Below are 26164 nucleotides of genomic sequence, written 5' to 3'. Positions count from 1 at the left end.
CGTGTGCATGGTTTTCGTCTGTTTCTTCCGAGTTACTGCATAAACGGCCACCGTTCCTTCCTGAGGCCCTGGCTCCAGCCCAGCATCTCTGCCTGTTCTGGCCTGACCCCTGAGGATGCACGCAAACCTCCCTCCCATCCTGGGCTGGACAGGACAGCGCGGGACAGGCCTGGCCTTGTGGCAGCAACCCCGAGGGCCTCTCAGCTGGCTCCTTGGCCCTCTGTGCGCCAACCGTGTCCAGAGTTCACTGCGGTCACACAAAGGGAAGCCTCTCAGGAGGGAGAAAGGCCCCGTCTACCCTGTGTATGTCTGTGCCCATCTCTGCAGGCCCTCTCTCCCCCGAGTCTCACCTCTTCATCACTAGAATGAATGAAAGAGGAGGCAGGATTTATTCATTTAAAACAACACCTGGGGGGCTTCCCTGGTGGCGCAGTGGTTAAGAATCCACCTGCCAATGCAGGGGACACGGGTTTGAGCCCTGGTCCGGGAAGATCCCACATGCCACGGAGCAACTAAGCCCGTGCGCCACAACTACTGAGCCCGCATGCCACAACTACTGAAGCCCACGTGCCTAGAGCCCGTGCTCCACAACAAGAGAAGCCACAGCAATGAGAAGCCTGCGCGCCGCAACAAAGAGTAGCCCCTGCTCACCGCAACTAGAGAAAGCCCGGGCACAGCAATGAAGACCCAACGCAGCCAAAAATAAATAAAATTTTAAAAAATAAATAAATAGATAAAATTTTTTAAAAATAAAATAACACCTGGAAGAATGGCACTGGGATTCGCCTTCCAATGGCCTTCCTTTGCTTCTACACTCCTGGAAGGAGGTTAGCAGGAGGCTTTAAAGCGGGCTGGTGTCAGGCGGGCCAACGCAGGCAGGGAGGCCTGCAGGAATAGTGCCACCCAATTAAAAAAAAAAAAAAAGCCCCAAAAAGCTTTGCCATCACCTATCCAGAACAAGCTTTAAAACTGGATAAAAACAACCAGGTGAAGAAGTGGGCCGGGGTGAGAGCAGAGACACCAGTGAGATCTGAGGTCGAGTCCATCCAGGGGCCAGGGGTCTCCTCGCCGCCCCAGGGGGACAGCTGCTCCGTGGAAGAGTCAGGGGAGTGTCAGGGAAGTCGGCGACCCCAGGTAAGCTCGGCCCTCCTAGATCCGGGTAGCCGTGGCAGGGAATCCTGTGGATGCCCTCCGCGCCTCCCAAATCCGCCCTTCCCTTCCAGGAACACCAAGCAGCCAGGCAGGCGGGACGGCACGCTGCGGCCTCCCTCTGCGGCCTCCGTCTGCGGCCTCCCTCTGCCGCCTCCCGCTGCGGCCTCCCTCTGCCGCCTCCCGCTGCGGCCTCCCTCTGCCGCCTCCCTCTGCCCGGCGAGTCGGTCACCAAAGGAACGGGAACAGGGATGGGGCTGCCCCGGGTGAGCTCCTCTTCCACCGGCGGGGCCACGACCCAGCTGGGGCTCTGGGGGCGCAGCGGTCGCCCCTCGCCGCAGTCCCGCTCAGGGGTTCCAGGGCAGCCGCCTTCCTGCACCGGGCGGGAGGTGGCTTTGAGGTTGTTTTCGTGCATTTGGGGGCATTTTTCTCTTTTCAACAAAACCGCCAGCTTTTTGGGAAGTGCCTGTGTGCTCTACGCGCAGCCCTGGCTTATTTAATTGCTGGTGGCTCCGATCCCACAGCGTGTCGGCATGTCACAACGACACAGGCTTGCCGGAAGCACACTCCCTGTGTGTCCCACACCTCACAGCGCAGGGTGGCCGCAGACAAGGCCTTCCTTTCCTGGGTCCCTAGGTCCAGTCATCCACGGGCCGTGGTCCCCAGATGTGTCCAAGGTCCTCCAAGTCAGCAGGTCCAAAATGCGGCTCAGCATTTCTCCACAATCCTTCTACCTACCACCATCCCCCCTCCCCTGCCCCATGCACCACAGCCAAGCGGGCTGGCCGCGGACTCCAAGAGGGATGCAGAAGCGGCCAGGGGTCCCTGAGCCCCCCGACCAAACGCAACACCGAAACCTGGCTGCTTCCTGGCACCAGGAAACAGGGATGAGATTGGGCAACAGAAAGCCTGGGTGGCATCCGGGGACAAGGCTCCGGGCACAGCAGCCTTGGGCCCTTCCTCCCTCCCTCCCTCTGCTCACGTACAGCTGGAGGGCGGGGAATGGTAGAAACTTCAAGATCTTTCATCTCTCAGCCCCTAAAATTAGAGGGGAAATCCGAGGACATGCTCCCTTAGGTCTTCTCCAGGGATCCATCCAATCAGTTTAGCCCTTTGAACTGAAGGACCTTGCTAGGTCTCCACGGAGAAGCACAGCAGGGAAATGAAATCTTGGACACCATTTATTCCTCGACCCCCCTGCTCTGGAGCAGGTCCAGGCGCACCCGGCCAGGGGACGGGAGAAGGCCCTGCGAGGTCTCTGCTCACCTCCTGGGGAGAAAGGCCGCCACCTGAGCAAAAACCACATCTGTGCCGCGCAACTTTGAGGCCGGGGCTAACGTTAGTGAAGAGCCAGAGACAGATTCAAACACCCTTAATTTATAATTGAGACTCTGCTCCTTTTCAAAGCACTGATACATCCTTTAGAACGGCCTCTTCGTAATGATGGAGATTAATGTGTAGAGTACATTTTTCAAAAGACTGTCAGTTGCAGAAAAGAAAGACACTTCTAGAGTTAACATTTTTTTCTCTGTGAAATTTAATTAAAAGCAGCTCATTCTTGACACCTTATCACGCCGGAGATCCCAAGGATAACGAAGACAAAGCCCCTCGCGGCGACTCTCAGTTATGAAAACCCTGGTGCGCCCAGGGTTCAGCTTTACCATGACAGTGACAGTACAGGGGGCCCAGCTCTGCCCCACTGCTGAGCACGACCAGGCCCGGGTTGGCCCCCAAAGCCACAAAGCCACAGAGGTGTACTGATAACAGTGCCCGGGTTGGCCCCCAAAGCCACAAAGCCACAGAGGTGTACTGATAACTGCACAGCAATAAGAAAGAAACACAGCAATAAGAAAAGGACTTTTTTTCCCCCTGAAAATGTACTACCGTTTCTGTACTTAAAATGCCATCAGGCGAAATCATCCAATTGAAGCATTTAATCCTTCCTGACATGGACCACATTGAGCTGAATAGCTCAATCCGTGCAGACACTGGACAGCGATTCCACGTCCCTGGTCCCGTGTTTACTAAGCACACGTGGCGTCCGTGGATGAAGCTGCCCGGCAGGGAGCAGCCAGACGGTCCCACACAGCTGCCCAGGGTGTGCAGCTCCAAGGGGCCACCTCACGTTCCCGCGTGCCACCACACGCAGGCCCCAGGACTCGCCCGTGACCTCACACACCTGCCCTCGCAGAGCTGGCACGGACAGGGGCAACTGCTGTCGCCACCCTGGGAAGCTCCCCCCTCCCACTAGCTCCCCCAGAACCCGCCCCGGCTCCACTGGGATGTGGAGACTCTTCCTTCCCCTGATCTGGGTGGGCCTTCGTGGAAGGGGCCGTGCAGTGCTGGCCACTCCCCGGCCTCGGAGGCCACCTGGTTCTCAGAACCCAGCTGCCATGCCCAGAGGGAGCCCAAGCAGCCCCCAGGCCCCCCGGAGCTTCCTGCTGGGACAGCACCAACCTGCCAGCCAGGCGGGCAGCCCTCTTCAGAGGGCGCTCTCCAGCCACCCGCCAGGCCACCCAGCAGGGCCATCTCTGCCGAATCCAGGGTAAATGGCCTGTCTACAAGCAAAACAAACAATTGTTATCTTGATCCAGGAAGCTTGGGAAAATTTGCTTCCCAGAAACAGGTAACCAGCACAGCACCTAATCCAGAGGGAACCTGAGGGCTGCATGAGTTGAGCTGGCCAGGTGAGGGGGTTTGGTGGCCCAGAGCAGCCACTCCAAGCAGAGAAAGGGGACCGGCTAATCCATCGCCACCGCACGGCCCCCAGGGCCACCAAACGCAGTGGTCTGGTCCTGCGCGTGGGCCAGAGGGCAGGTGAGAGACGGCAGAGTGAGTACAAGCACCGGCTTGCAGGAGGCTCTGGGACCACCCCCGGGACAGAGGGCGCCGCCTGGTGGTGGAAATGGGAGGAGAAGTCACGTGTTATCTCAGACGCAGGAGCAACAGGTGGGGAGGAAGGGACGGGGAGAGTCCAGGACAGGGTCCACCTTGGCTGAACTTAGAGCTCAGCGAGGTGGGGTGTCAGGAGTCGTTGTTGCTTGGATGCCCCCCACCAAAGATCCTGGTCTGATGAGGCACTGGAATTAAAACTGCCCCAGCAATTCCAACGTGCACCCAAGGCTGAGAGCGACGGGTCTCAGACGAGGCCAGGTGCGTGGCTGGGGTGACCGGCCACGCCGTGCACTGCAGGGGCCACCGGGCGGGAGAGGCCCGAGGGCCCGATGAAGGGTCCCATTCAGGACTTGGGACGCCCCTAGGTGCCTCTCCTCGCCCACAAGGACGGTGAGGGACGGCGGAACTTTCCTGCTCACGGTGCCCCACAATCCAGTCGGGACATGAGACGCTTTTGTTCCAGGAGCCACCAGCTGTCTCTGATTGAACCTCGCGACCACCAGGACCGAGTCCTGACCTCCCCGCAGTCCCAGAGCAGCGGCCTCCAGCCTGAGTGGGCGCTGGAGTCTCCTCAGCCTTGTTGGGACACAGGTAGCTGGGCCACCCTGGAGATTCTGATGCAGCGGGTCAGGTGGGGCCTGAGAACATGCGTTTCTAGCGAGGTGATGCCATGTTGCGACCCGGGGACCAGGCTCTGAGAATTGCTGTCAGAGAGAACATCACAAGTTCTGTCTGACGGCCAAGAAAAGAGGGTTGGGGACGTACCCTGTCACACCTCCTAACCTCGAGATGGGGAGAAAGTAGCGATTTTAAGGAAAGACTCCTTTACAACAAAGGAGGACTCAGCAATTAAAAGGCACGAACTTACTTATAATGCAAAATCATGAATAAATCTCAAGATAATTATAAAGAGTGAAAGAGGCCAGACAGCATATCCTGCGAGGGTTCCACGTGTATAAAATTCTAGGAGAGAGACAGGTCAACGCTGTGGATGGACTGTCCCGAGGGGCTGAGCCATCCTCGTGTCTCAGTGCAGAGCCTCTGTGAGGGCAGAGGGCGCTCAGCCAGGGCACAGACAGGACACAGCCCCGGGCACTCGGGGCCATGGAAAGCGGGGCCACCGCCAGGCAAAGAAAAGAGCTGGGGCGGGGCGGGGGGTGCAGCTGTGGGAACAAGTCGGGCCCTCCTGAGTCCTAAAGCACATCGTCCCTGAGGTCCTCTGGAGGGGACAGAGGACCGTGGCCGAGGGGGTCACGAATGCCATTCTGGGGGCGCTGCAGGTATATTTCGAGTGGGCAAAGACAGGACCCCCGACAGTGAAATGTCGACGACAGCCCGCCTCTGTCGCCACCAAGCTGAGATCTGAGAGGCACTGGGCCAGTGGAAGGCGGAGGCGCCATTCACACTCCACAACAGAAAAGCGTCCAGAAAGCACAGGCTGCTGAGAGGGTTTATAACTAAATCGTTCACCCCTTTCTGACAGCACCTCCCCGCCATGTAATTTGGCAGTTGTTCGCCTGCAGAAGCATCAGCAGCTTTTCCTGAAAACAGAGTCAGGAGCCCTTAGCAGCGGCAGCCCAGCTGTGGGAGCCCTCCGGCACGTGCTCGGGACCCGGGGAGGGGGGCTGGCTGCTGGCGACCCGGTCTGAAATCATAACGGAGCGGATGAGCGCAGAGAACGCGCCCGACCATCGGGCACGAACTGCCCCAGTCCCGCCCAAATGAGCATCTGCTTCCAGCGTCCCAAGCCCCCAGAGTCCCACTTAGGGATGAGGGTGTGCCATCTCCCACCCCGTCCCTGGAGGCCAGGCGGCTCGCGGTGCCCCCACCCCCAGGCCTCTGCGCCAGGAGCAGACACTTCCCGGCAGCTGAGCGGTCACAGGACACAGAAGAGCCACACTCGATGCAGGACCCACACTCTGGAGAGTCGTAGAGGGTCCTCTTCAAACACAGTCTTCAAGATAATAATAAGATGCCTCCTGTTCCTGTAAAGTATAAAAGCCAGAAACGCATGCTGGCTCCGCAAGGCAGGCACCTCTGGACCGGACACCACGTGGGGTGCTGCCAGGGCTCAGGTAAAAACAGCACCTGCATGTCACTCGAACCAGTTCATGATGGAAGAGGAGGCCTCTGATTCTGACATGCTGGGCAGCAAGGGGTAAAAAAAAACTTTTAGGAAATCTGCAACTCCTTCCAGTCTTTAAAACATTTTATGTGATCGTCCAATCCCTGCGGTGAGCAAGCATCTCTAGGGGACGGACACAGATGTGCTCGAGTTGGGGGTGAAAACACTCAAAACCCAATGTTCAAGTGGAATGTTGAAAAAAACCCTGAAATCTGCAGCTCAAATGATGTCAATGAAAAGTAGCTGCAAAGCCAAGGTTTCTCAAAGGCTGAGTGGGAGTGGCACGGGCGTGGCGGGGAGGTCGGGAGAATCCACCCGGGAAAGCCCCTGCTGCCCGCCCCACCCCGTTTGTCACTGCTCTCCACCAACCGCTCCTTCCCCAGCAGAGGACGGGCTCCGCGCGTCAAACACGCGGACGCCCAGTACGTGGATTCACGACAAAGCAGGAAGCGGGGGTGATGGGCAGTGGAGGTGCCCCGCAGCCCGGCCTGTCTGCCAGGCCCGCTACACCGGCCGGTGGCTCTGGACAGAGCCCTGCCCTGGCTGAGCCCCGATTCCCTCACCTGAAGGCGGCTGTGAGGGCACCAACTGCACCCGGCTGCTACGAGGAGGCCGAGGGAAGCATGGGACGCGGCCACAGCCCTGCCGTGACAGCTGGTTCTTTGCGGTGCAGTGTGGGCAGGGCGGTGGGAAAGGCCACCCAGTGGCCCAACCTCCTCTGACCCCATACGCCTCCCGCAGGTGGTCAAGCACGGACACACGAGTCCTCAATGTCATTTCCTTTACGCCACTTGGTTTAACAGACACTGACAGCAGCATGTCTGTGTCAGACGCTGTTCTGGACGCTGGGACCCAGAGACCCATGCGGCCAAGGCCCAGTCCTCGAGAAACCTGCTCTCCTGGGCCGGCCTCCCTCTGAGCCTCGCCTGCTCTGGATAAAGGAAGCCCACGCAGGCTCTGAAGCGCGGTTGCATGGTGACGTGCGGCCCTGGGAGCAGAAAGGACGGGGGGGCAGGGACAGCCACCAGGGGCATGGGGACAAGGGGACAGGCGGCCGGTGTCCAGAGGAGGGAGGCTCTGAGGACGTGCTCAGCCGAGAAGCCTGGTCCCCAAAGAGAGGCGGTGCCGGCCCCAAGGGCTCCCAGCCCCGCGCACGCTCCCCAGGCCTGTGCCAAACACACCGCCCGCCTCCCTGTTCACACGGTCACGACGGGCAGGAGCGTGACTTAAAGGACCAGGAAGCCAGCACCCCTGCCGGTCTCCCCACGGCACCGCAGCGCGGGCATCACAGTGTGGCATCAGCAATCGGGAGGCGCCTGTCGCCTGCCCTGCTACAGGCCTTCAATAGGAGGCGAGGCGCCTTTGTCCTGTTAGCACACGGACGAGGGGACAGGAACGCCTGGATTCCGAGGGCCCGAGAACGGGGGGAGCAGCGTGGCCGGAATCGCGACGAGTGGGGCCAGCGCCTCTGCCCCGCGAGGTCTCGGCCACACCAGCAAAGAGCCCGTGAGGCCGCACCTGGGAGCAGATCTGCGGGGTATAAACAAGGCAACAGGAGCTGGGCACACAGGGAGGGCAGCCGGAGTGGCCACAGACAGCGGGAGAGACCCGCAGAGAACGAATCGCGGCCTCTCGAACCTCGGGTTTCTCTTCCAAAAAACGGAGTAAACAGCCGCCACTTGGGGAACGGCTGCACGTCCGCGGTGGGCTCGCCTGCCCTCTGCTCCGCCCCTCCCGACAGCCTGTCCTGCGGGTCCCAGCCCCGGGCCCAGACAAACGCTGGTGGCAGCGACGGGCACACTCAACTGATTCCCTACAGTGTAAAAATGCCCCGCTGAGAAACCACGGACCGAGAAAAAGGTTATCTTAAAACACAGCACAGCAGCTACTAAAGATCAATATATCCGAAACTTTAGAAGTGTAACAGTAACCACAGAAATAAAACCAGAATCGAGGGATTACCATCTATTGCTTAAGTCGAGTTAAGAAAAATAACATTAGTTAAAAAGCCTGATGACGACAAGGGTGAAGAAAGCATCACTCTCACGTATTGTTGGTCACGACATCCACGCAATGCCCCTCAAGAGCGATTCGCATCAAGTACCTTGAACACCGTCACGCCCATTCACCCCGTAAGGCCACTTCTGCCAATCTGTCTTAAGGGACTATTAATACAGAAAAAGCTCTAAGCACAAAGAGGTCACATCACAAGTCATAATTACACTGCAAGACTGACCCGCCACCTTTAAGCAGACGATAATATATCCACAGGGCAGGATATTATCAAGATATTATGCAACCCTTTAAAGCGATGGCTGTAAGGACTAGGAACTAATACAGGGGGAAAAAAAAGAAAAAAACGTCATGATGGGGCAGTGTAACAAACGCAGAAAGCAAAACTGTATATAATACGTGATTATTACGTTTAAAAAAATTGCCGAGAAAAGACGGAGAAGGAACACTAGCGTGCCCCCACAGCGGCTAGTTATGTCAGGGGGAGGGTTTCTTTTCTCTAAGAAGTTTCTGCAACATACTCTCAGGGTGAAATAAAAGAATATAAAATTTTAGAAAATAAGCAGTGAAGGAGGCCAACTGGGAATTTAACCACGGTCTAAGGTTTATCTACAGCAATGCAACTGGTGCCAGCCAAGGGGGCCTGGATGTTCAGTGAACCCAGGGCAGGCCTGTACTTTGCTCGGCAGGCCTCTCTGCACTCACGGTTAAGTACAAAGAGGTCTGCGGAGCAGCTAGGTTAGCATTTGGAAAGCTCGATGCTCACACAGCGAGAGGAAGCCCACGGCTGGCCCAGGACACCGTCCTCATGTCACAAAGCCTGGTCTCCCAGGGCCCAGGAAGAAGCCAAAGCCCACCAGCAGCACTGAGTGGTCACCCCAGGGCACCACGGCCTTCTCCTCGTGGTCGTTAACAAAAGGTCCCAGAAAATTGGACTGGAAACCGTGAGAATACTCCCCACACTTGGGATGCACCAGGCCAAGCTCCAGAAGGCAATCCGCAGGCTAACTTTTACTTTTTGAGTTTCTTCCAGAGGACGTAAAAATCAGGGTAATTACCTGGCAACGCTAGACCCTTAAAGACGAGTCTGTAAACCCAGGGCACAGCGGTCAGGAGAAGCGCCCCTGCGTGGACGGCCGTGACGTCTGCCAGGAGCTCGCAGCGCGTGTCCCCCCGCACACCCACGAGGCGTCCTCACCCCCAACGCTGCTCCTGAGTAAAGAACAGCGGGTGCCCTGCCGGGGCGCCAGGGTCAGCGGACCAGACGGCCCCGCGCCGCCCCACTCTGGGCATTCACGGGGGGAGGAGACAGGCAAGGACGGCGACTCTCATTCAGTGTCCCCGCGCACATGGGGGTCCTGCAAGGGCACGGGGTCGGCACACGAGCAAGGTCCGGCGGGGGGAGGTGTCTCAGTGCCTACGGTGACTCTGCCTGTCCCACCCTCCTCAGGCCTGGCAGCCGCCATCACAAACACCTGAGACGCCATGTCTACGCTGCCCTTTGCCCTTTGCCCTCCGCCTGGTAAGGAGGCCTGTGTAACCAGGGGCAGGGGTCGAGGCAGAGCAAGCGCACCCACCTCCCGGCCCCTCGCTGGTCCCCGCCTCCCAGCAGACCCACCCAGAGAGCCCAGAGGGGCCAGGCCACATCTGGGCTGTGAACGCGGCCCAGGGCCACCGCATCGGGACGCATCCTGTCTCCTCTGGGTCTCCTCCAACAGCCCCCAGTTCTCTTGAGCCTTCTGTCCAGAGGCCAAAGGATGTCAGACAAGGTGCTTCAGGTCACAGTGCAGGTAAAACATTCATAAACGCATCATTTTAAAGCTGAGCACAAACGCGACAGAGCTATTATCCTCAGTGTAACTCTGTGCGAGGCCTCCAGCCTCCTCACCTGAAACGCGTGCACACGAGACCCTGGACACCCAGCCAGCGCTCCAGCAGCCCCGCTTTGCGGGGGGGACGCGGGGATCGCCCGCGACAGCGTCAGCCGGCGCCGTGACTACGCGGGAGCTGGAACCCGGGAGACGGGGGCACCGTGTCAGGGAGACACAGAGCCAGCAGGAACACGTTCTGGATGCTAACCCGTTATTTCTGCCCACGCATCCCAGTTCCACACCCAGAGCCCCAAAGACCAGGTCGGATGCCAACGCCAGGCCCGGCCCTTAGACGTGGGCAGCACGTGTGTCCCCAGGGGTCTCTCCCTCCTCATCTGGTCTCTGTGGTTCGGTCACTCACCGGCTGTTCCTGGTCATCCCCTGGGTGCATCTAACCGGTCACTAAGGGACTGGGGGCCTGTCCCAGAGTCCACAGCCTGCCAGGACCGGGGGTCGGTGGTGCACCTACAGGGGAGTGACAAGACGCGCAGACCCCTAGCAAGGACTGAGCGGCACAGGTCTCACTCAGCCTGAACCAGGCCTGCAGAGGGAAGACATCGCCACAGTCCCCAAGCCCTGAATAAGTTCTGATAAACCCATCCTGATGGAGATATGAAGAAAGAAAATCTTAGAGTCACTAAGGACGTTCTCCATACTTCTTAAATACCACCTCTAAATCCCCAGGCCACTGTTTCAATGCCGCTCTGGAGGATGGGGTACAGCCCTCTTCCAGCTCCTCCCCGCAAACTTAGCAGGGAGCACGGTCTCCCTGAATATGCTCCTTTCTACACCCTTCCCCGGCGGACAGTGATCTATGCCTGCTTCCTGGAGGGGGGCCCACGTGAAATGCTCACGACCTCAAACCTTAATGGGCTTATGAAAAAGTATGTCGTAAGGAGACCTGCTTCTCCAGTCTAATTAGATTAACCCAATCCATCAGGCTCACCGCTGCCTGGTTCACTGAGAATCGCGCTGCAGAGCCCTGGAAGGTTCGGGAGAGCCGCGCGCTGGCACGCTGTTCGGCACCCCGTGGGCTCTGCACCGAGCGTGCTCTCCACCACCAGGCGCCGCAACCCGCACTGCTGAGGGTACCGCGGGGTGTGAAGGCCCAGGGCCACCTTCCGGAGGAGTCGAAGAGCAGGTCCCAACGACCCCTGGAGAGGCAGGACCACGGAACAGAGGATGGAGCCTCGGGAAAGCCTGCACATCGTCTGAACGCAGCACCAGTCGCTAAGGTGGGAGTGACCCCAAGACGAGGCTGGACAAGCAACGGGGCAGAGCCTGCAGCTCCGGGCCCTCCTGCACGCCTGGCCCCTCCACCGCGCCCACACGAACACCTCGGCAGGATGCCCGGCCGCCCTGCCAGCTCTGCCCCTGGGCCCCAGGGCTCCATCCGCCACTGCCCAGCAGGAGGACGCGGGGCTGGCGAGAACCATGACCGAGAGCTGAGCGCCCGGCGCCTTCACCAGAGCCCCGAGGCGGCCCTCACAGCAGCAATGGGGACTCTGCACGGGTGGGATGAGAGGGACAGCCGCAGCGCCAGGTACGCATCACAGGTGGGGCTAGAGGCGTGGCCACGGGAGCAGGCTCTGTTCTCTTTTACGGACTGGAAACCAAGGTTTGCAGAGGTCAAGTCACCATCTGGGAACAGAGCTGGCCCACCTCCGCGCATGAGACCGTGGGCCTGCCGCCCCTCAAGGCCCCTCTTCTGTCCCGGCCCCCAGACACCCCGGGAACGACCACACCCAGCACAGACCTTGCAGCGCAAGCCGTGCCCACCTGCCTCTGCCAGCCTTGGAACACGCTCTCCCTCCCGTGCAAGCTGCCCCTGCTTCGCTCCGAGCCGGCTCTGTGCCCCGTCCTCCGCAAGAACTCTCCGCGCACCCTCCGACCCTCAAGGTCCCCTCGGGAAGCCTCCTCAGCACCCCTGGGCAGCGTGCGGTGCCCCCAAGTCCCCAGCGCCTACTTCATTACTTCCATCACAGCGCTTCCTGCCCGGGCTGTAACTACATCACGCGCCCACCTCCGCCCCAGGCTGCGGACCCCTAGGGGGCAGAGATGCTGCCTCGTGTGTCTCAATGGAGTCCCGGAGCCCCACCCCGCCCTGTTCTTTGTGCACCAGGGTTCACATTGTACTTGGTGGGCAGGTAGCTGGGTGGAGGGAGGGAGGGAAAGAAGGGTGGATAGAAGGAAAGACAGATGCCCGTAGGACATCAGAAGATACGCCCCTTTTGGGCTTAGAAAAGTGTTATTAGTAGAACTAACTTGCATTTCCAATGAGAACTTAAATGCAATTCCATGGACTGACAGGCTGATCTCCAAATTCAAAGTTATTTCTGGGAAGGCACATCCCCCCGCCTCCCAACCTTTGCAAAAAAATTTCTTTTCGTCTGAAAGCATTAGTGGGCACCAACACCGTGCTCACTCTGTGTGGACGTCAAGGACAGATTTGAAAACTCAAAGGCCCCAGTTGAGGGCTTCATCTGCCGCGGGCCTCCACAACCCGCCTCTCCGCCGACAGCTGCCACCTCCTGCCACCTGCCTGCAAGTCTCCGGAGCAAGCGCCAGGCCTCGGTCAGCTGCCCAGGGCCCCTCCCCTCGAGGGCCAACAGGCGTCTCCAACACAGGAAGCCCGACAGGACTCCTCTCTCCCACGCCCTCTCCAGTCTATCCCACCCCATCTTGCCCAACCCAGTAAACGCGACCTGAACCATCTCCTGCCACCAAGACACGAATGCATTAATTATCTCCTGCTGCTTAACAAACTCCATGAACCGGAGCAGGACAGGCATCCCTTATCTTGCTGTTTGCATGGCTCAGACCTGGCTTCGGCTGGGTCTTCTGGCTCAGGGCCTCTCACAGGCTCAGCCCAGGGCCAGCTTGGGGCCGTGGTCCTCTCGTGTCCCCAGGCTCACTCCCGTGGCTGATGGCAGCCTCGGGTCCTCCCCTCTGGGCAGCTGACAACGTGGCAGCAGCTCCCCTCGGAGCGAGCCAGGGTGGGAGCAGAGAGACGGGGTCACAGTCTCAGAGGTGACATCCCCACACGCTTGCTGGATCCCCTTGTAGGAAGTGAGTCACCACCTGCAGCCCACACTAGGGGGCGGTGCCCGCAGGAGGGCAGGACACGGACACCCGGCAGCGGGCACCACTGCAGGCCCTTCCAGAAACATCCCCTGACCTAGCCTCGTCTCTCACTCTTCAGCCCGTCCCTCTGACTCCACCTTCAAACTTCAGGGTGTACGTAAAGTCTGGAAACACCCGTACTGTACCCTTCACCAGATTTCCCAGCCTGGAGATGCCTGGGCATCGGGCAGTCACACGCGGTGCCTGGTTATTGCAGATCCAGCTCTGCTCGCGCCTGGAGCCTGGAGCCTGCGGGCCTCTCCACACGCCCCCTGTCCCGGCTGGGCTCTCAGGATGCCGTTAGCCTGAAATGCTCTTCCCCGAGAGCCCCTCCCAAAGCTCCCGTCACACAGAGCAGCGGCCCTGCAGGGCCACCTCCTGCGGACCACCTCCCTCCCCCAGCCGCCCCGGCTGCACAGCCCTGCGACCTCCCCACACACAGCCAGGCCCACCTTCTTCCCAGGGTTTGCTTGGGCTCCCTGGCCAGGAAGCGGGCTCTGTGAGATCAGGACCCACCTCTTCCGTGGCTGGGTCCCCGGCACCGAGGACAGGGCCAGGCCCACAGCAGGCGCCCAACAAACGAGCACTGACTGTGACCCCGGGGCCCGGCCAGCGACAGGGGTCCCACACTGCCGGGCTCCTTCCCGGGAGGCCGGGAAGTCTGCCGAAGTGCAGGGGCGGCCTCACCTCTGGCGACGGCTCGCTCACCGCCTCCGAGGATGGGGAGGCTGCACCAATGGGGAGACTTCACCGAAAATGGCGCAAGCGGCCACGTCTGCCGCAGCAGACGCGGCATCTCGGGATCAGAGCCAGCTCAGGGTCTCGGGGCATGCAGGGCTCCGTGGCAGCCCGCGGGGGCCCTGGCGTGTCAGGGGGCAGCTGGCAGCTGGCCTTCAACGGGCCCGGAGGCCCTGCCCTGCCCCTGCCCCCGAATGGCGCGGCCGGGAGCTGTGAGACACGGGGCCGCATCTCAGAAGGGGCCCAGCTAGGCCCCCAGGACCCTGGAGGAGCTCGACACACAGCCCTGCCACCGCGTGAGAGAGGAAGGCTGCAGCTCGGTCCCCCGCCCTCACACACAGGGAGCTGTAGGGTGCCAGCTCCTCAGACCGCAGCCCCACTGTCCCCGCACATGGCAGAGTGCTCGGCCAGGGCCGGGGACGCGCGGACGGCGGGGGCCCAGGTGGGGGGACCCTGCTTGGGCCACACGCCACTGGAATGACGCAGAGGCCAAGTCACTTGAGCTCCGAGACCCCAGTTCCAATTTCTGTAAAAACTGGCTGATAACAGTGACAGCCCGGCAATAAAACCCAGAATTTGTGCAGCTCTACAGTTTACAAGATACCGGCGACAGCGGTGTGGGAAGAAAAGGGCTCTTACCCAGCGCCCACTGTGTGCATGGTGCTTTCTAAGCTCCGCGCGGGAAGCACCCAGTTCCCCACGAGTCTGGCTGGCGAGGCCGCGTCTGCCCCTGGGCCCCAACAGCGGCGCACCTGTGCAGCCCACATGGCCCCCGGGCCCAAAATCCTGCCTGCCTCGCCCTTTATAGGACCTGTCTGCCGATCCCTGCGTTAGAAACTCCTCCTTCTGTCCCAACAGAAATCCTAGGAGCTGAGCTTCAGGACCCTGGACCTGCCCAAGGCTACAAGGGCAGCGCTGGGCTAGGATGGAGAGGCCGTTCTGCCAGAGTCCCAGAGGTCACAGTATCCACGGGGCTTACGTGGAACATCCAAACAAATCCTTATGTTCCATTTGGCCACAGAAGAGCGATTCGGAGCTTTACTGGTAGAAAATGCCCTCCTGCCACTTCCCTCTGACGGCGTGTGTGCCAAGAGCCAGGGCCAAGGGCCGGGAGCACCAGCCCAGGCCACTCCAAGGCTCGTGTGAGAAAAGGAGCCGCTCGCCAGCCAGGCCCCGATGTGTGGGTGTCCACGTTTCCTCTCCTGTGTCAACAGCCAGCCCCTAAAGACGCACTCGGGGACACGAGCAGTACGTATACATTCTTAATTAGAATGTATACATTCTTAATTAGAACTCCAGTGGCCTTTAGACGCCACTAAGAAGGAATTTAATAAATGCTTTAAGCCAGTGAAGCCACCTTGCAACACTCACCTGGCAAAAGGAAGTTTTTCCTTTTCTTCTAACACAATCACTAGGTTGTGGGAAACAGCCTCCGTGGGGACCCTCAGCACGCCCTCACCTACCCAAGCCGCAGTCCTCGGGATGGGGTGGGGGCCACTGCCATTCCTGAAGTCACACGCGTCGTCACCTCTGCGTGGACACGAGGCTGTGACGCCCCCTCCCCTGGCCCGGGGCCCTGGCTCCACCAGGGCTCACGCCCCGAGTATCAGCCAGTGATGGGAAGACCTCAGCCAGAGCCGGAATGGGAAGGAAGGAAGTTACTAGAATGTAGAGAACAGGTATCACTGTTCTGAGAGCCTGGCTCTCACATTTCCATTCCAGAAAGCTGTTGATGTTTTCATTCCGAGACAGGTCCCAGCGGAGCCCACCCTCCTGAATCGGCCTCGGGGCGCCGGGGAAGGAGGGACGGGGGCAGAGATGTCCACCACCCAGCACGCCCACCTCTTCCGTTCTCCCGACAAGCCCGTCAGCTTGGAAATGCCCGGGGTTTCCCAACGCGGCCCCCTCCCTGCACAGCCGCACCTCTCGGAGGACAGGGGGCTCCAGCCAAGTCCATTTCCTCACATTCTCCCCAGGGCTGGCTCGAGTCACTGCCCCGCCGGACCTGCACCTGCCCGCTGCTGCCTGCTGCCCACGGGTCCTGCACCTGCCTGCTGCTGCCCGACGCCCACGGGTCCTGCACCTGCCCGCTGCTGCCCAATGCCCACGGGTCCTGACCTGCCTGCTGCTGCCCGATGCCCACGGGTCCTGACCTGACCGCTGCTGCCCGATGCCCACGGATCCTGACCTGCCAGCTGCTGCCCGACGCCCACAGGTCCTGACCCTGCCCACTGCTGCCCGCTGCCCACGGGTCCTGCACCTGCCCGCTGCTGCCCGACGCCCACGGGTCCTGACCCTGCCCGCTGCTGCCCGATGCCCACGGGTCCTGACCTGCCAGCTGCTGCCTGATGCCCACGGGTCCTGACCTGCCCGCTGCTGCCTGACACCCACAGGTCCTGACCCTGCCCACTGCTGCCCGATGCCCACGGGTCCTGACCTGCCTGCTGCTGCCCGATGCCCATGGATCCTGACCTGCCCGCTGCTGCCCAACGCCCACGGGTCCTGACCCTGCTCGCTGCTGCCTGATGCCCACAGGTCCTGACATGCCAGCTGCTGCCCGATGCCCACGGGTCCTGACCCTGCCCGCTGCTGCCCGACGCCCACGGGTCCTGACCCGCTGACTCCACCAGTCGCTGCCAGAGCAGTGCTGCATGCAGCTACTCTGGGTGGGCCTATTCAACATAAATCTCAGTGAACTAAAATGAAAACGAGAGATTCAGCTCCTCGGTCACACTGGTCATATTTTTCGAGTGTGGAAAACCCACGTGTGCCTAGAGGCTCCCCTCTGGGTGGTCCCGTCATCCTAGAGCCTTCTGCTGCTCTGGGCCTCTCTCCCTGGCTCGCACTCGGGTGTGTCCCCTCCTGCCCGGGGGACGCCCTCCTCTGGCTGCCCCGCCTATTCCCCTAGACCCTCCCTAAGCCACCTCGGCCACACTCACGAGGTCCTTCCTTTTAAAGGCCAAATAATGTTCCGTTGTGTGTGTGTGTGTACACATGTATATATAGACATACATACGTGTATACACACACAATTTATCTTTTCATCCATCGATGGACACTTGGGTTGTTCCATATCTCGGCTGCCATGAACATGAGGGTGCAGATACCTCTGTGAGATAATTTCATTACCTTTAGACAAGCTCTGTAAACTTGCAGGATAAAAAAAACATCAATATACAGAACTCGGTTGCATTTCTATACACTAACAATGAACTACTGGAGAGAGAAATTAAGAAAACCATCCCATTCACAACTGCATCAAAAATAAAATGCTTCGGCATAAATTTAACCAAGAAAGTGAAAAATCTGTTCACTGAAAACTAAAAAACACTGATGAATGAAATTGAAGAAGACATAAATAAATGGAAAGACACTCCTCATTTGTGGATTGAAAAAATTAGTACTGTGAAAACGTCCATATTACCCAAAGCGACTCAAGGCATTCCCTATCAAAATTCCAATGGCATTTTTCACAGATACAGAAAAACAAACCGAAAATTTGTATGGAACCACAAAAGACCCCGAACAGCTAAAGCAACCTTGAGCTGGCCGACATACTAATGCCATTTAGGAAAAAAGAAATACAAACCAGAAAACGCACTTCATCTCCCATCTTTCAGGAAATCAGCAGGTGCCGACCCCTCTGGCTGTCTCCTCCCAGGCAGGTCCCCCCGGGGGAGGACAGTCCCACTCACAGTGGGGGAGAGGGGCTGCCGCACCGCCGACGCTGGGAGAAGCTCACGCGGTCCTCGCCCGCCCGCGTGGTGGGACCGCAGCCCCGGTGCACACCCCAGAGAGCGAGCAACCGGGGGCCAGGGACCCTCCTCAACAGCGCACAGGCACACCCACTCCCATGGTCTGGGAGGAGGTCAAGCGGCTCAGACAGAAGGGCGGCTTTTGTCCCAGGAACTGCCAGGGGAGGGGCTGGCCCGGGGGTCGGGGGGTGGCGGTCCCTGGAGTCAGTCGCCTGTTCCCACCAGGCCCCCAGACATAAAGTGCAGCCAGGGACGCGGGGAGGGAGCGCAGCCCTAGGACCCACCTCTGTGCCCAGGGCGCCGGCCGCTGCCGGGAGACGCCCGAGGAGCAGCCCCGGAGCAGGCCCTGGGCTTCGCAGGGACGCAGAAGCCCACGAGCCCCGAGCCACGGCCACCATCCGGGGCCCACCCACGTTACAATAAAATAGAAGCCGCATTTGTGGCTGTTCTTCCACAGGGAAGCAATTCCAGAGAAGGTGCGTGAAACCAAAGACCGTGAGGGAGGCTCGCTGAGGCTGGAACGCAGGCTCGGGGCGCAGAGCGGCTCTGAGTGCAGAGGGGCGAGAGCTGAAGCGCCGCTCGGTGCCCGCCAGCAGGCAGGGTGCCCTGGAGTCCAGGCCCCTGAAACGCGCAGCCGAGTGGCTTTCCGGCCTGCTGCCCCAGCCCTCCGCAGCCCGGGACTGGCCCCCCAGGCCGGACCCAGAGGGCCAGGCTCAGCTTCACCGTCCAGGTGGCAGCAGGAGGCGGCAGGTGTGGCCCGGAAACACCCGCGTGCTCTCCCATCAGCCCCGTGGGGCCCTCGCTCGCTAGGGAGGGAGCCCACGCCTCCTGCACACGGAGCGGGGACGTGGAGGGGAGCCCACGGGAGGGGAAGCGAGGGCCGGGAGGACACGGGCGGGACGGAGCGCATCCCGGCTGCCCCAACGGCCTCAGTCAGCCCTGCGGCCGTGGACCCACAGCACAGCACACGGGCCCAGAGTTTTCTCTCTCATTTGAGGTCCTCAGAATCCACGTGTCGGCTCCAGCTATGGCGGGTGGGACGCACCCTTCCCCCCGGCTCCCCCTGGGAGCTGGACCGGCTGCTCTGCCACGGCGGCCTCCACGGCGGCCCGCACCCAGCGCCCTGCTCGTAAGGGGCACATCACGCACCCAGGGCTCACCTCCCCGCTCTTTGGGCTACTTCTGCATGATCTGCGCTTTTTAATCGCCTTTTTTCCTCCTTGTAACTAATGCCCCTCATTCATTTTTGTGCCACCATCTAGCCCACGGCCTGGGACAGATTACGGATAGCCTTTTGTTGACACATGTCCCAAGAGGATTTTAAGCTACCTTGTAAGGGATTAAAGAGTTACTGAAACCTGTAATGGCCCAGCTAATAAACACCCTAGTTGAAGGGAGAGTAATCACCCGATTGCCATCCTATGATTACTAGGTATTTTCATTGCCAAAAGACGCAATGCAATTTCATGGTTACTTGGGCCTGTAAAATAGAAATACCCCCAATTTTTAAGATATGAAAAGGTTTATGACGAGGGTCCCGTCAGTTCAACAATCAGTCCATGGTACAAATGAGTCGATTCATAACAAAATTTAATTTCAAGAAAATTAACGCAATAAAGATGCCACAATTGTGCTTAAAGTTTTAATATCTATTAGGAGTTTTAGTGAAGTGGTGCAGGACCACAGACGCGCAGATCCATTTTCTGCTCCTCAAAATGCGACTGACTTAATATCTAATTTATTCATAATGGGGACAGTATCACAGGGAACTCTGTGTTTAATAAGGGGGGTCAGGATCTCAGTGTAACCTATCACTAGCAGAGAGCGTTCAAAATTTACGGGATATGAAGTTTTGTTTCCTGCGACATAACTGAGACCTGATCGATAGCACCAGGCCAATGGCCACTTTAACCAAACAACCCCCCAAAAAAGGCTTTACATCCCAGGAAATGTGAGTGGCTAGAAATTCTGCAGCTGTCAAGTACCTACGAAAGCAAAACCAAAGTGGGGGATTTGGGTGCGGCTACTGACCAGTCATAATTTCTGTAGCCAACACCATTAGCACATACAGCTGCAAAAAGGAAAAAGCAAAGTCACAACACAGGGCTTCAGAGCCACAAAAACAGCCACAGACCCCGTGCCGGGCACACGGGCACACAGGCAAACAGGCACACGGGCCAGCATGAGGAACAAAGCTGTAGGCTACTGTTCTTGATGACCTGGGAGAAATGTGCTCAGAACTCAAGGCTGGCGGGCATGGGGGCCAGCAGGGCAGCAGCTCGAGGTCCCCATCCCACGGACGATCGCACCATCTAGACCAAGGGCTCCTTTGATGAGGAGGCCGGGGGGCGACGCCCTTCCAGCCTGCTCGGGGCCCCGGGCCCCCACTGCCGTCTTCGTGGACGTCAACGCACGGGAGCCCAACCCTGCGCCTGGGACTCCTGCTGCCCGACGAAGAAGCCCGTGGCCTGGGGCCCCCTCTCCCAGCCTCCAAAGGCAGCTGCCCAGTCCAAGGCCCACGAAGGGCTAACGCCCAGTGCAAGAAAACCCTGCCTCCCGGAGTTAAGAAGGAAAGCCAGCCTCCGAGGGGACGCCACTCCAAGTCCACACAAGGTGCCTGCTCGCCATGAGCCATGAGGAAAGGCCAGCGTGGAACCCCCGGCACGGCCTCAGCCGCAGCAAACATCTCCAAGAAACTGGAGAGGCATTAGAATAAGCAACGTGACACTCAAGGGAACAAAGGTGGTTTGTTCCAGAAAACGCTGTGGAGAGGAGGAAACTTCACAGCGCACTGAATCTGTCGGGGACTTTTTAAAATCTTTATCATGAGTGACTCAAAACACAGACAAGGTGTGAGTCCTGAGCGTGAGTGTGTCCGGTAGATGCAGCTCAGAGTCTCGCTGGAGTTACACCTGCCAAAGTGCAAACTGCACAGCGGGATGAAATCCAGCTACAGGTAAAACTACAGAAAGTTCTTTTCCCTGTCTTACATCTAGTCAGATGACAAGAACGCCAGAAGTGGACTTTAAAAAGACCGCATTTCAGTGGAAGGATGCTTTGAAGGCAAAATCGAGCACAGCAAAGGGACCCAGAGCAGAAGGTGGCAGGAGGTGAGGTGCCGAGGACATGGCCCGGGCCCTCGTGGGGGCAGGACCTGGCCCGGCTCCCGCCGCGGGCACCCCGCGGGAGGGGGGTGCAAGGGCCGCTCACCTGGTACGTGTCCCACAGGCGGATGGTGCAGCGCAGGGGCACCTCGCGCATCAGCAGGTTGTTCATCCAGCGGAAGGCGAACTGCAGGTACCTCACCTCGTGCTGGTCCAGGTGCCGGTGGACTTGCCCTGCAGGGACAAACACAGGCCCCGCGGCTGTCAGGAGAGCCCCCGGAGGCCTGCCCCTTCCCTGAGGCCCCGGGCCCACCTCGGAACCCCTCCAACCAGCTGAGCCACTGCCCTCAAGGAGCACGGACGGAAAAGGAACTTCCACTCCAAGACCTCAGACTCTCTTCCTCAAGGCATACGGGTGGTGACGGCGGTAACGGTAACTAGGACCACGACAGCTCCCGCGGGCGGAGTGTGCGCCCCGTCTGGGATGCCCCGAGCCCCACCCCAGGAACACGGGCAGGCCCAGTCCTGCCCTACAGATGGCGGCACTGGTCCGAGAGGCCGGCAGACGCTTGGGGGCACGTGGCGGGGCTCAGCTGACCTTCACCCGTCTGGCCCACAGGCAGGTCCACCAGATACAGGCTGCAGTCCTGAGAGAGGGGACGGCTTCGACCTCGTGCCAGCCTGGGTCCCACGGGCTCCCGGGCCTGGCCAGTGAGGGGGCAGGCGGGCCCATCCCTGGATCCCAGGTTTGGGGCTTCTGTGAAGACAGCAGGGCCCCTGGGGAGAACCAGGCCCAAAGCGCCATCTCCCACCAGCCACCGAGTCTCTCCCCGTCACGGCACTCCACGGCTCGAGCCCCCAGCGTTCCCCGCCCAGGCCTCTCTGCTGGGCTCTCAACAACCCGCGGGAAAGGCTTCAGAGCTCACTGGAGCTCCGAGGTCCTGGGACCCTGGAAGTGCCCCTCCAAGGAAGCAGAGACTCTGGGGCTCATGGCGACTGTGCCCCATTTTCCCCATATTCTGCCCTGGGAAGAGCCACTCGAAGGGCCAGGGGAGGACGGGTGCTGCCTTACAAAACAGGCAAGTATGGCCTAATTATCCAGACTGGGGACTGGGACGTTCCCACCCTGACTTCTGTCCACCAGGACCCACGAGTGTGGCCCACGGCCCCGTGTCTACACGTGCCCGGAGTCACTGGCTCCTCCTCTGGTCTCACCCCCCGCTCCCCGCCTGCCCTGAGAGGCAACCCTGAAAAAGTGTACAGCTCCTTCAGTGCTCCCGACGAAAGTTCTAGAAGCGGCAAACAAACAAGCGGCAGCCAGGGGATCAGGGAAGCGCGAGGCCAGCTCAGAGGGCTGCAGTGTGGGCGGACAGTGACCTCAGGGGTTCCCAGATGTCATCCTCATCTCGGCGGCTGTTAGAACACAGCTTCTCGGGTGCATCTCGACTTTCTGGATCACAATCTTCCCGGCGGGATCTGAGTTTCTGTGTCTCCAGAAGATTCTTACGTGCCAGCCACACACCTGTGCTGGGAGCCCTCTCAGGGACAAGTTACACAAGGACTCGGCACCCGGGCCCCCAGAGACAGAGGAAGACGGGGCTCCAGCCGCTGGCACAGGGTCCGCGTCCCAGGAGAGGCTCCCCACGCAGGGCAGGGCTGGCTCTGTGGTCCGCTCTACAGCTTCTAATCAGCTTGTGTTGTACTAAATACACTTACTTGTTCACTTCACTTCACGACCCAAAACGGTCCCCTCCTGCTCCAGCGGAGGATGAAGTGGGAGCAGAGCCACAGCACAGAGCCGGTGGAGCCTCCAGGGTGGCAGCCCCGGCACAAACGAGCCACACGGCTTGTCACCGAGGAGGGCCCCGGGGTCTGCAAGGGGAAGTGTCCTCCCTGTGTGCCCAGCTTGTAAGCTCGGGGGCCACCTAATACCACGAGGGGGTTCCCCTCCAGACGTCGTGAGGGCCCCGTACATGGCCCACAGTTTGAGAAACACCAGCTGGCAGACAAAGAAGGACCAGCTGGGCCAGAACCTCCCTTCTCAGCCCTCGGCCCCCAGCACTGCGCCCGCTCGGGTGACACTGTGTGCCCGGCCAGGCCCCACCCGGGCACCGCCCCAGTCCCTCCCCCTGCGCCAGCCTCCCCAGACCCTGTGTCACACTGCCCGGGCTTCGCTGCTTAGGGCCGAGCCCGCCCCAGGACGTGAGCTGCTCCACAGCAGGTGTGGTGCCTGAGACCCCTCCGCACCTGCAGCCCTGGGACATACTAGGTGCCCAGTAGCGTGAGTCAGACGACGGGTGAATGAATGAATGAGGGAATGAATGAAGTTAGAAAATGGGTAACTGAACATGTGAATAAACCGCCCATTTCTCAGTTATCCCCCTCCTCCTATTTCTCCACGACGAGATACTGCGGAGCTTTCCAGCAATGCGATGGACATCCTGTTCTTTTTAAAGAATTAAGATTTATTTCTAAGCTGAAAACAGCAGCAGCTACAAAGCTGGAAAGTTCCGTGGGGCCCTGAGTGGCCCCCTGTGCCTGTTCCCCAAGGGCGGCAGCCCCTGCCGAGGCCTGGGCACCGACGCGAGCACGCCGGCCAACGGGAAACGCGAATACCATCAACACCTGGAAACCGGCAGTTCAGAAAATGAATCAATTTACTGAACAAGGATCTTTTACACAGAAACAGGGCAGTGAGCTTCCACGAGTGCAGTCGGCAGCGGGGGCAGAGCGGGCGGAAGGGCGGTGACAGCTCCGAAGAGAAAACCGCCTCCTGAATACAGAGCGCCCAAAGGAGGGGGACCCGCAGGGGCTGCTCCCAGGACAGGCCTGGGCGATCAGGAGCTCCAGGACCCGCCACTCACTAGCCACTAAAACTCCACGGGACACAGGGGCCGAGGACAGAGAGCAGCGGGCGGCAGGGCCAGGCGCCTCCTGCCCAGGCCCGGGCGGGGCACCGACGCCACCCCACGCCAGGCGCTCGCCGGGTGTTGATAATCCGGAAGGCGGGGCCGCTCCGAGTTCACCCTCGCGGATTCAGGTGACTTTTCACGGGTTGTGGAGCCCTGGGTGTCGGCCCGCCAGCTGACGAGCCGTCAAAGGCCCTCTTCAGGGTCCCCCTGGACCGCGGTGCCCGTGGGGCGGGACCCTGTCTGGACCCAGGGATTGGCACAGAGCCAGGCCTGGCGTGTGGCGTGTGCCCGGCACATTCGCGGGTCGAGTGGAGTGACGGCCGGGGCCGGACGCGCTCGGAGGCGGGGGCAGGGCGGTGGCGTGGAACGAGCTGCCCGCAGTCCCCCAGCCACGTCCCTGCACCCACAGTGCCACTGGCCTCCTCAGCTGACGCAGAAGGTCACCGTTTACAAGCGGGGAAAACAAGCAACTCTAACAAGTGCCCAGGAGGCACGCGACACCTTTGTAACGTGAACTGGCGAGCAAACTGATTTGCAAAATTAAACACATATTTCCGGAACATCTGTCACTGAAGGAACCTAACCAAACAAGTAAAAATAAACCCCTTCTCTCCTCCGGCAGTCCCACCTGAGGCCCGCCCGACGAGGCGCTGGCGGACGCCACCCCGTCTCAGGCTCGGCCAGTGGAGCCCATGCCAGCCGGAGCGCGAGGACCAACAGCCCAGTGGCCAGCTCCCGCCCACGGGACCTGTGCCCACGCGAGGAGCACGCTAGGTGGCCCATCCGAGGGTGCACGCGGCAGCGGCAGACTCAGGACTGTCCCTCTCCATGCCCTGAAATGACCTCACGATGCTAGATGGGCCCACAGACCCGCCCGGTATCGCCGGGTACCAGCACCCTGGGCACGGCCGGGGCCTCTGCAGAGCAAGGGCCACAGCGTCAACCCCACGAGGACACGGACAGAGGCTGCTCATTCATCAGCTCTTTCCGGGAAGCTCTCGGGGTCTCCATGTACCCCACCGCCTGTGACAGTGAAGCTACAGAGGAGACATGGCCGGCGTCCTGCCCTCCATGAGCTCAGCAACGTGCAGGAGAGACAGAAAGAAAATGCAACTTTGAGCCTCCGAGTTGTCTATTTCACCAGAGTTACCGACTCTGAGTGTCCTGAGGGCCCGAGCTCCCGACCGCAGCGAAGCAGGCAGCCCCAGGCCCACCTGGTGGGGATGCGCGCCTCGGCCGCCAGGCTCCGACCCACGACCAGGCCACCCCAGCTGATTCGAGGCCAACAGGAGCAGCCATCCCAGGACTGCGGGACGCACTCCTTGGTCACGTGGAGGTGGCCGTTTCTCACTGATGACCTGGCTTCTCCGGAAGCCACAATGAAGAGTGATACGGCCACTGCCCCCGCCCACCTCCTAACGCACACAGTGAACTTCCGGAGAGGCCGCCTCCTGCTCTGAATGTGTTGAAACATGGACGCCTAAACTCCAGCCATTATTTTCCATTTATGTACATCGGAGCACAAATGTATGTGCTGGAAAGATTCTTATAAGCAACTGTGAGCAGATGCTCTGTCACTGATAAAGGTAACTCGGTTAGCGGTAATTCTGCATTTGAAATTTCCATTTCACTGGAAATTAGAGGGGATGTGGAATGAGTGAGCAGGCAGATGTAATTATCATCTTTCAGGCTGAGGAGACGTTTCTCCATCAAGGCCTTCTGAGGCAGACCGCCACAAAGGCACAGGAAGTGCCCATCGCCCAGCACGTGCCGGACGCTTCTCCCAGCACCTGAAACAGCACGTCTGCAGGCTGGAAATTCTGCTGCAACACCTTGTCTTCTTCATTAAAAACAAAAATAAATTACACAAACAGATTGTGCCCCAAGATTTATGCTAAAAAGGAAAAAAAACATGTATCCCGTTGACTTGGCATGAAGAATAGGCACTGTTTATGCAGGGCCAGGCACTGCTCAGATTTATTTGCCCAAAGAGTGAAACTAATTGCTCACACGTAGATACCTGACAAGGAAAACCGCCCCAAGCCACCCCCCAACCCACTTCTGCTGGGCAAGGCCCGAACAGGCTTTGGTTTGGGGTGGGGGGCATGGAGATTTCAATCCTCTAACCAGTTAAAAAGATAAAGAAGAACAAAAACAAGAGTCTCTGACAGTGAACGCGGGCCTCTCTGCAGCCAAGGAGGCCTTGCTCTGGGCTCACCCACCCTCCTCGTTTGCCAGGGCTGATGGACGGTAAGAACAAACAGCTAGAAGAAAGCATCAGCCCCAAACGGGCAGGGCCGAGCCGCACGCCCAGGACCCCCAGCCGAGGACCCGGGGCGCAGGGCTGTGCCAAGGGGCGGGAGGAAGGAGCGGGACAGAGGACGACACGCGTGACGCCCGGCCCAGCAGCTCCCGGGGGAGAAGCGTCCAGGGCTCCCCGCTGCAGACAGACCTGCAGGGGCCACCCCCAGAGGCCACC

At 59.7% G+C, this 26164-nt stretch overlaps 1 protein-coding gene across 6 annotated transcripts in view; it reads right to left on the bottom strand.

Annotated features, from left to right (window-relative positions):
• The window catches only part of TBC1D22A (TBC1 domain family member 22A), a 314445-nt gene that overhangs the window by 60263 nt on the left and 228018 nt on the right, over positions 1–26164 (bottom strand). For 5 of the 6 annotated variants that reach the window (XM_082350601.1, XM_082350604.1, XM_082350603.1 and 2 more), the window contains one exon: positions 20880–21007. The exons of the other annotated variant lie outside the window; for it this stretch is intronic. In XM_082350601.1, the coding sequence (XP_082206727.1) occupies positions 20880–21007 (128 nt within the window). The remainder of the gene's footprint in view (positions 1–20879; positions 21008–26164) is intronic. 6 annotated transcript variants of the gene reach the window in all.

Source organism: Balaenoptera borealis (genome assembly GCF_965194805.1).
Source record: "Balaenoptera borealis genome assembly, chromosome: 13".
NCBI lineage: Eukaryota > Metazoa > Chordata > Mammalia > Artiodactyla > Balaenopteridae > Balaenoptera > Balaenoptera borealis.
This window is presented reverse-complemented; position numbering and strand designations above follow the sequence as displayed.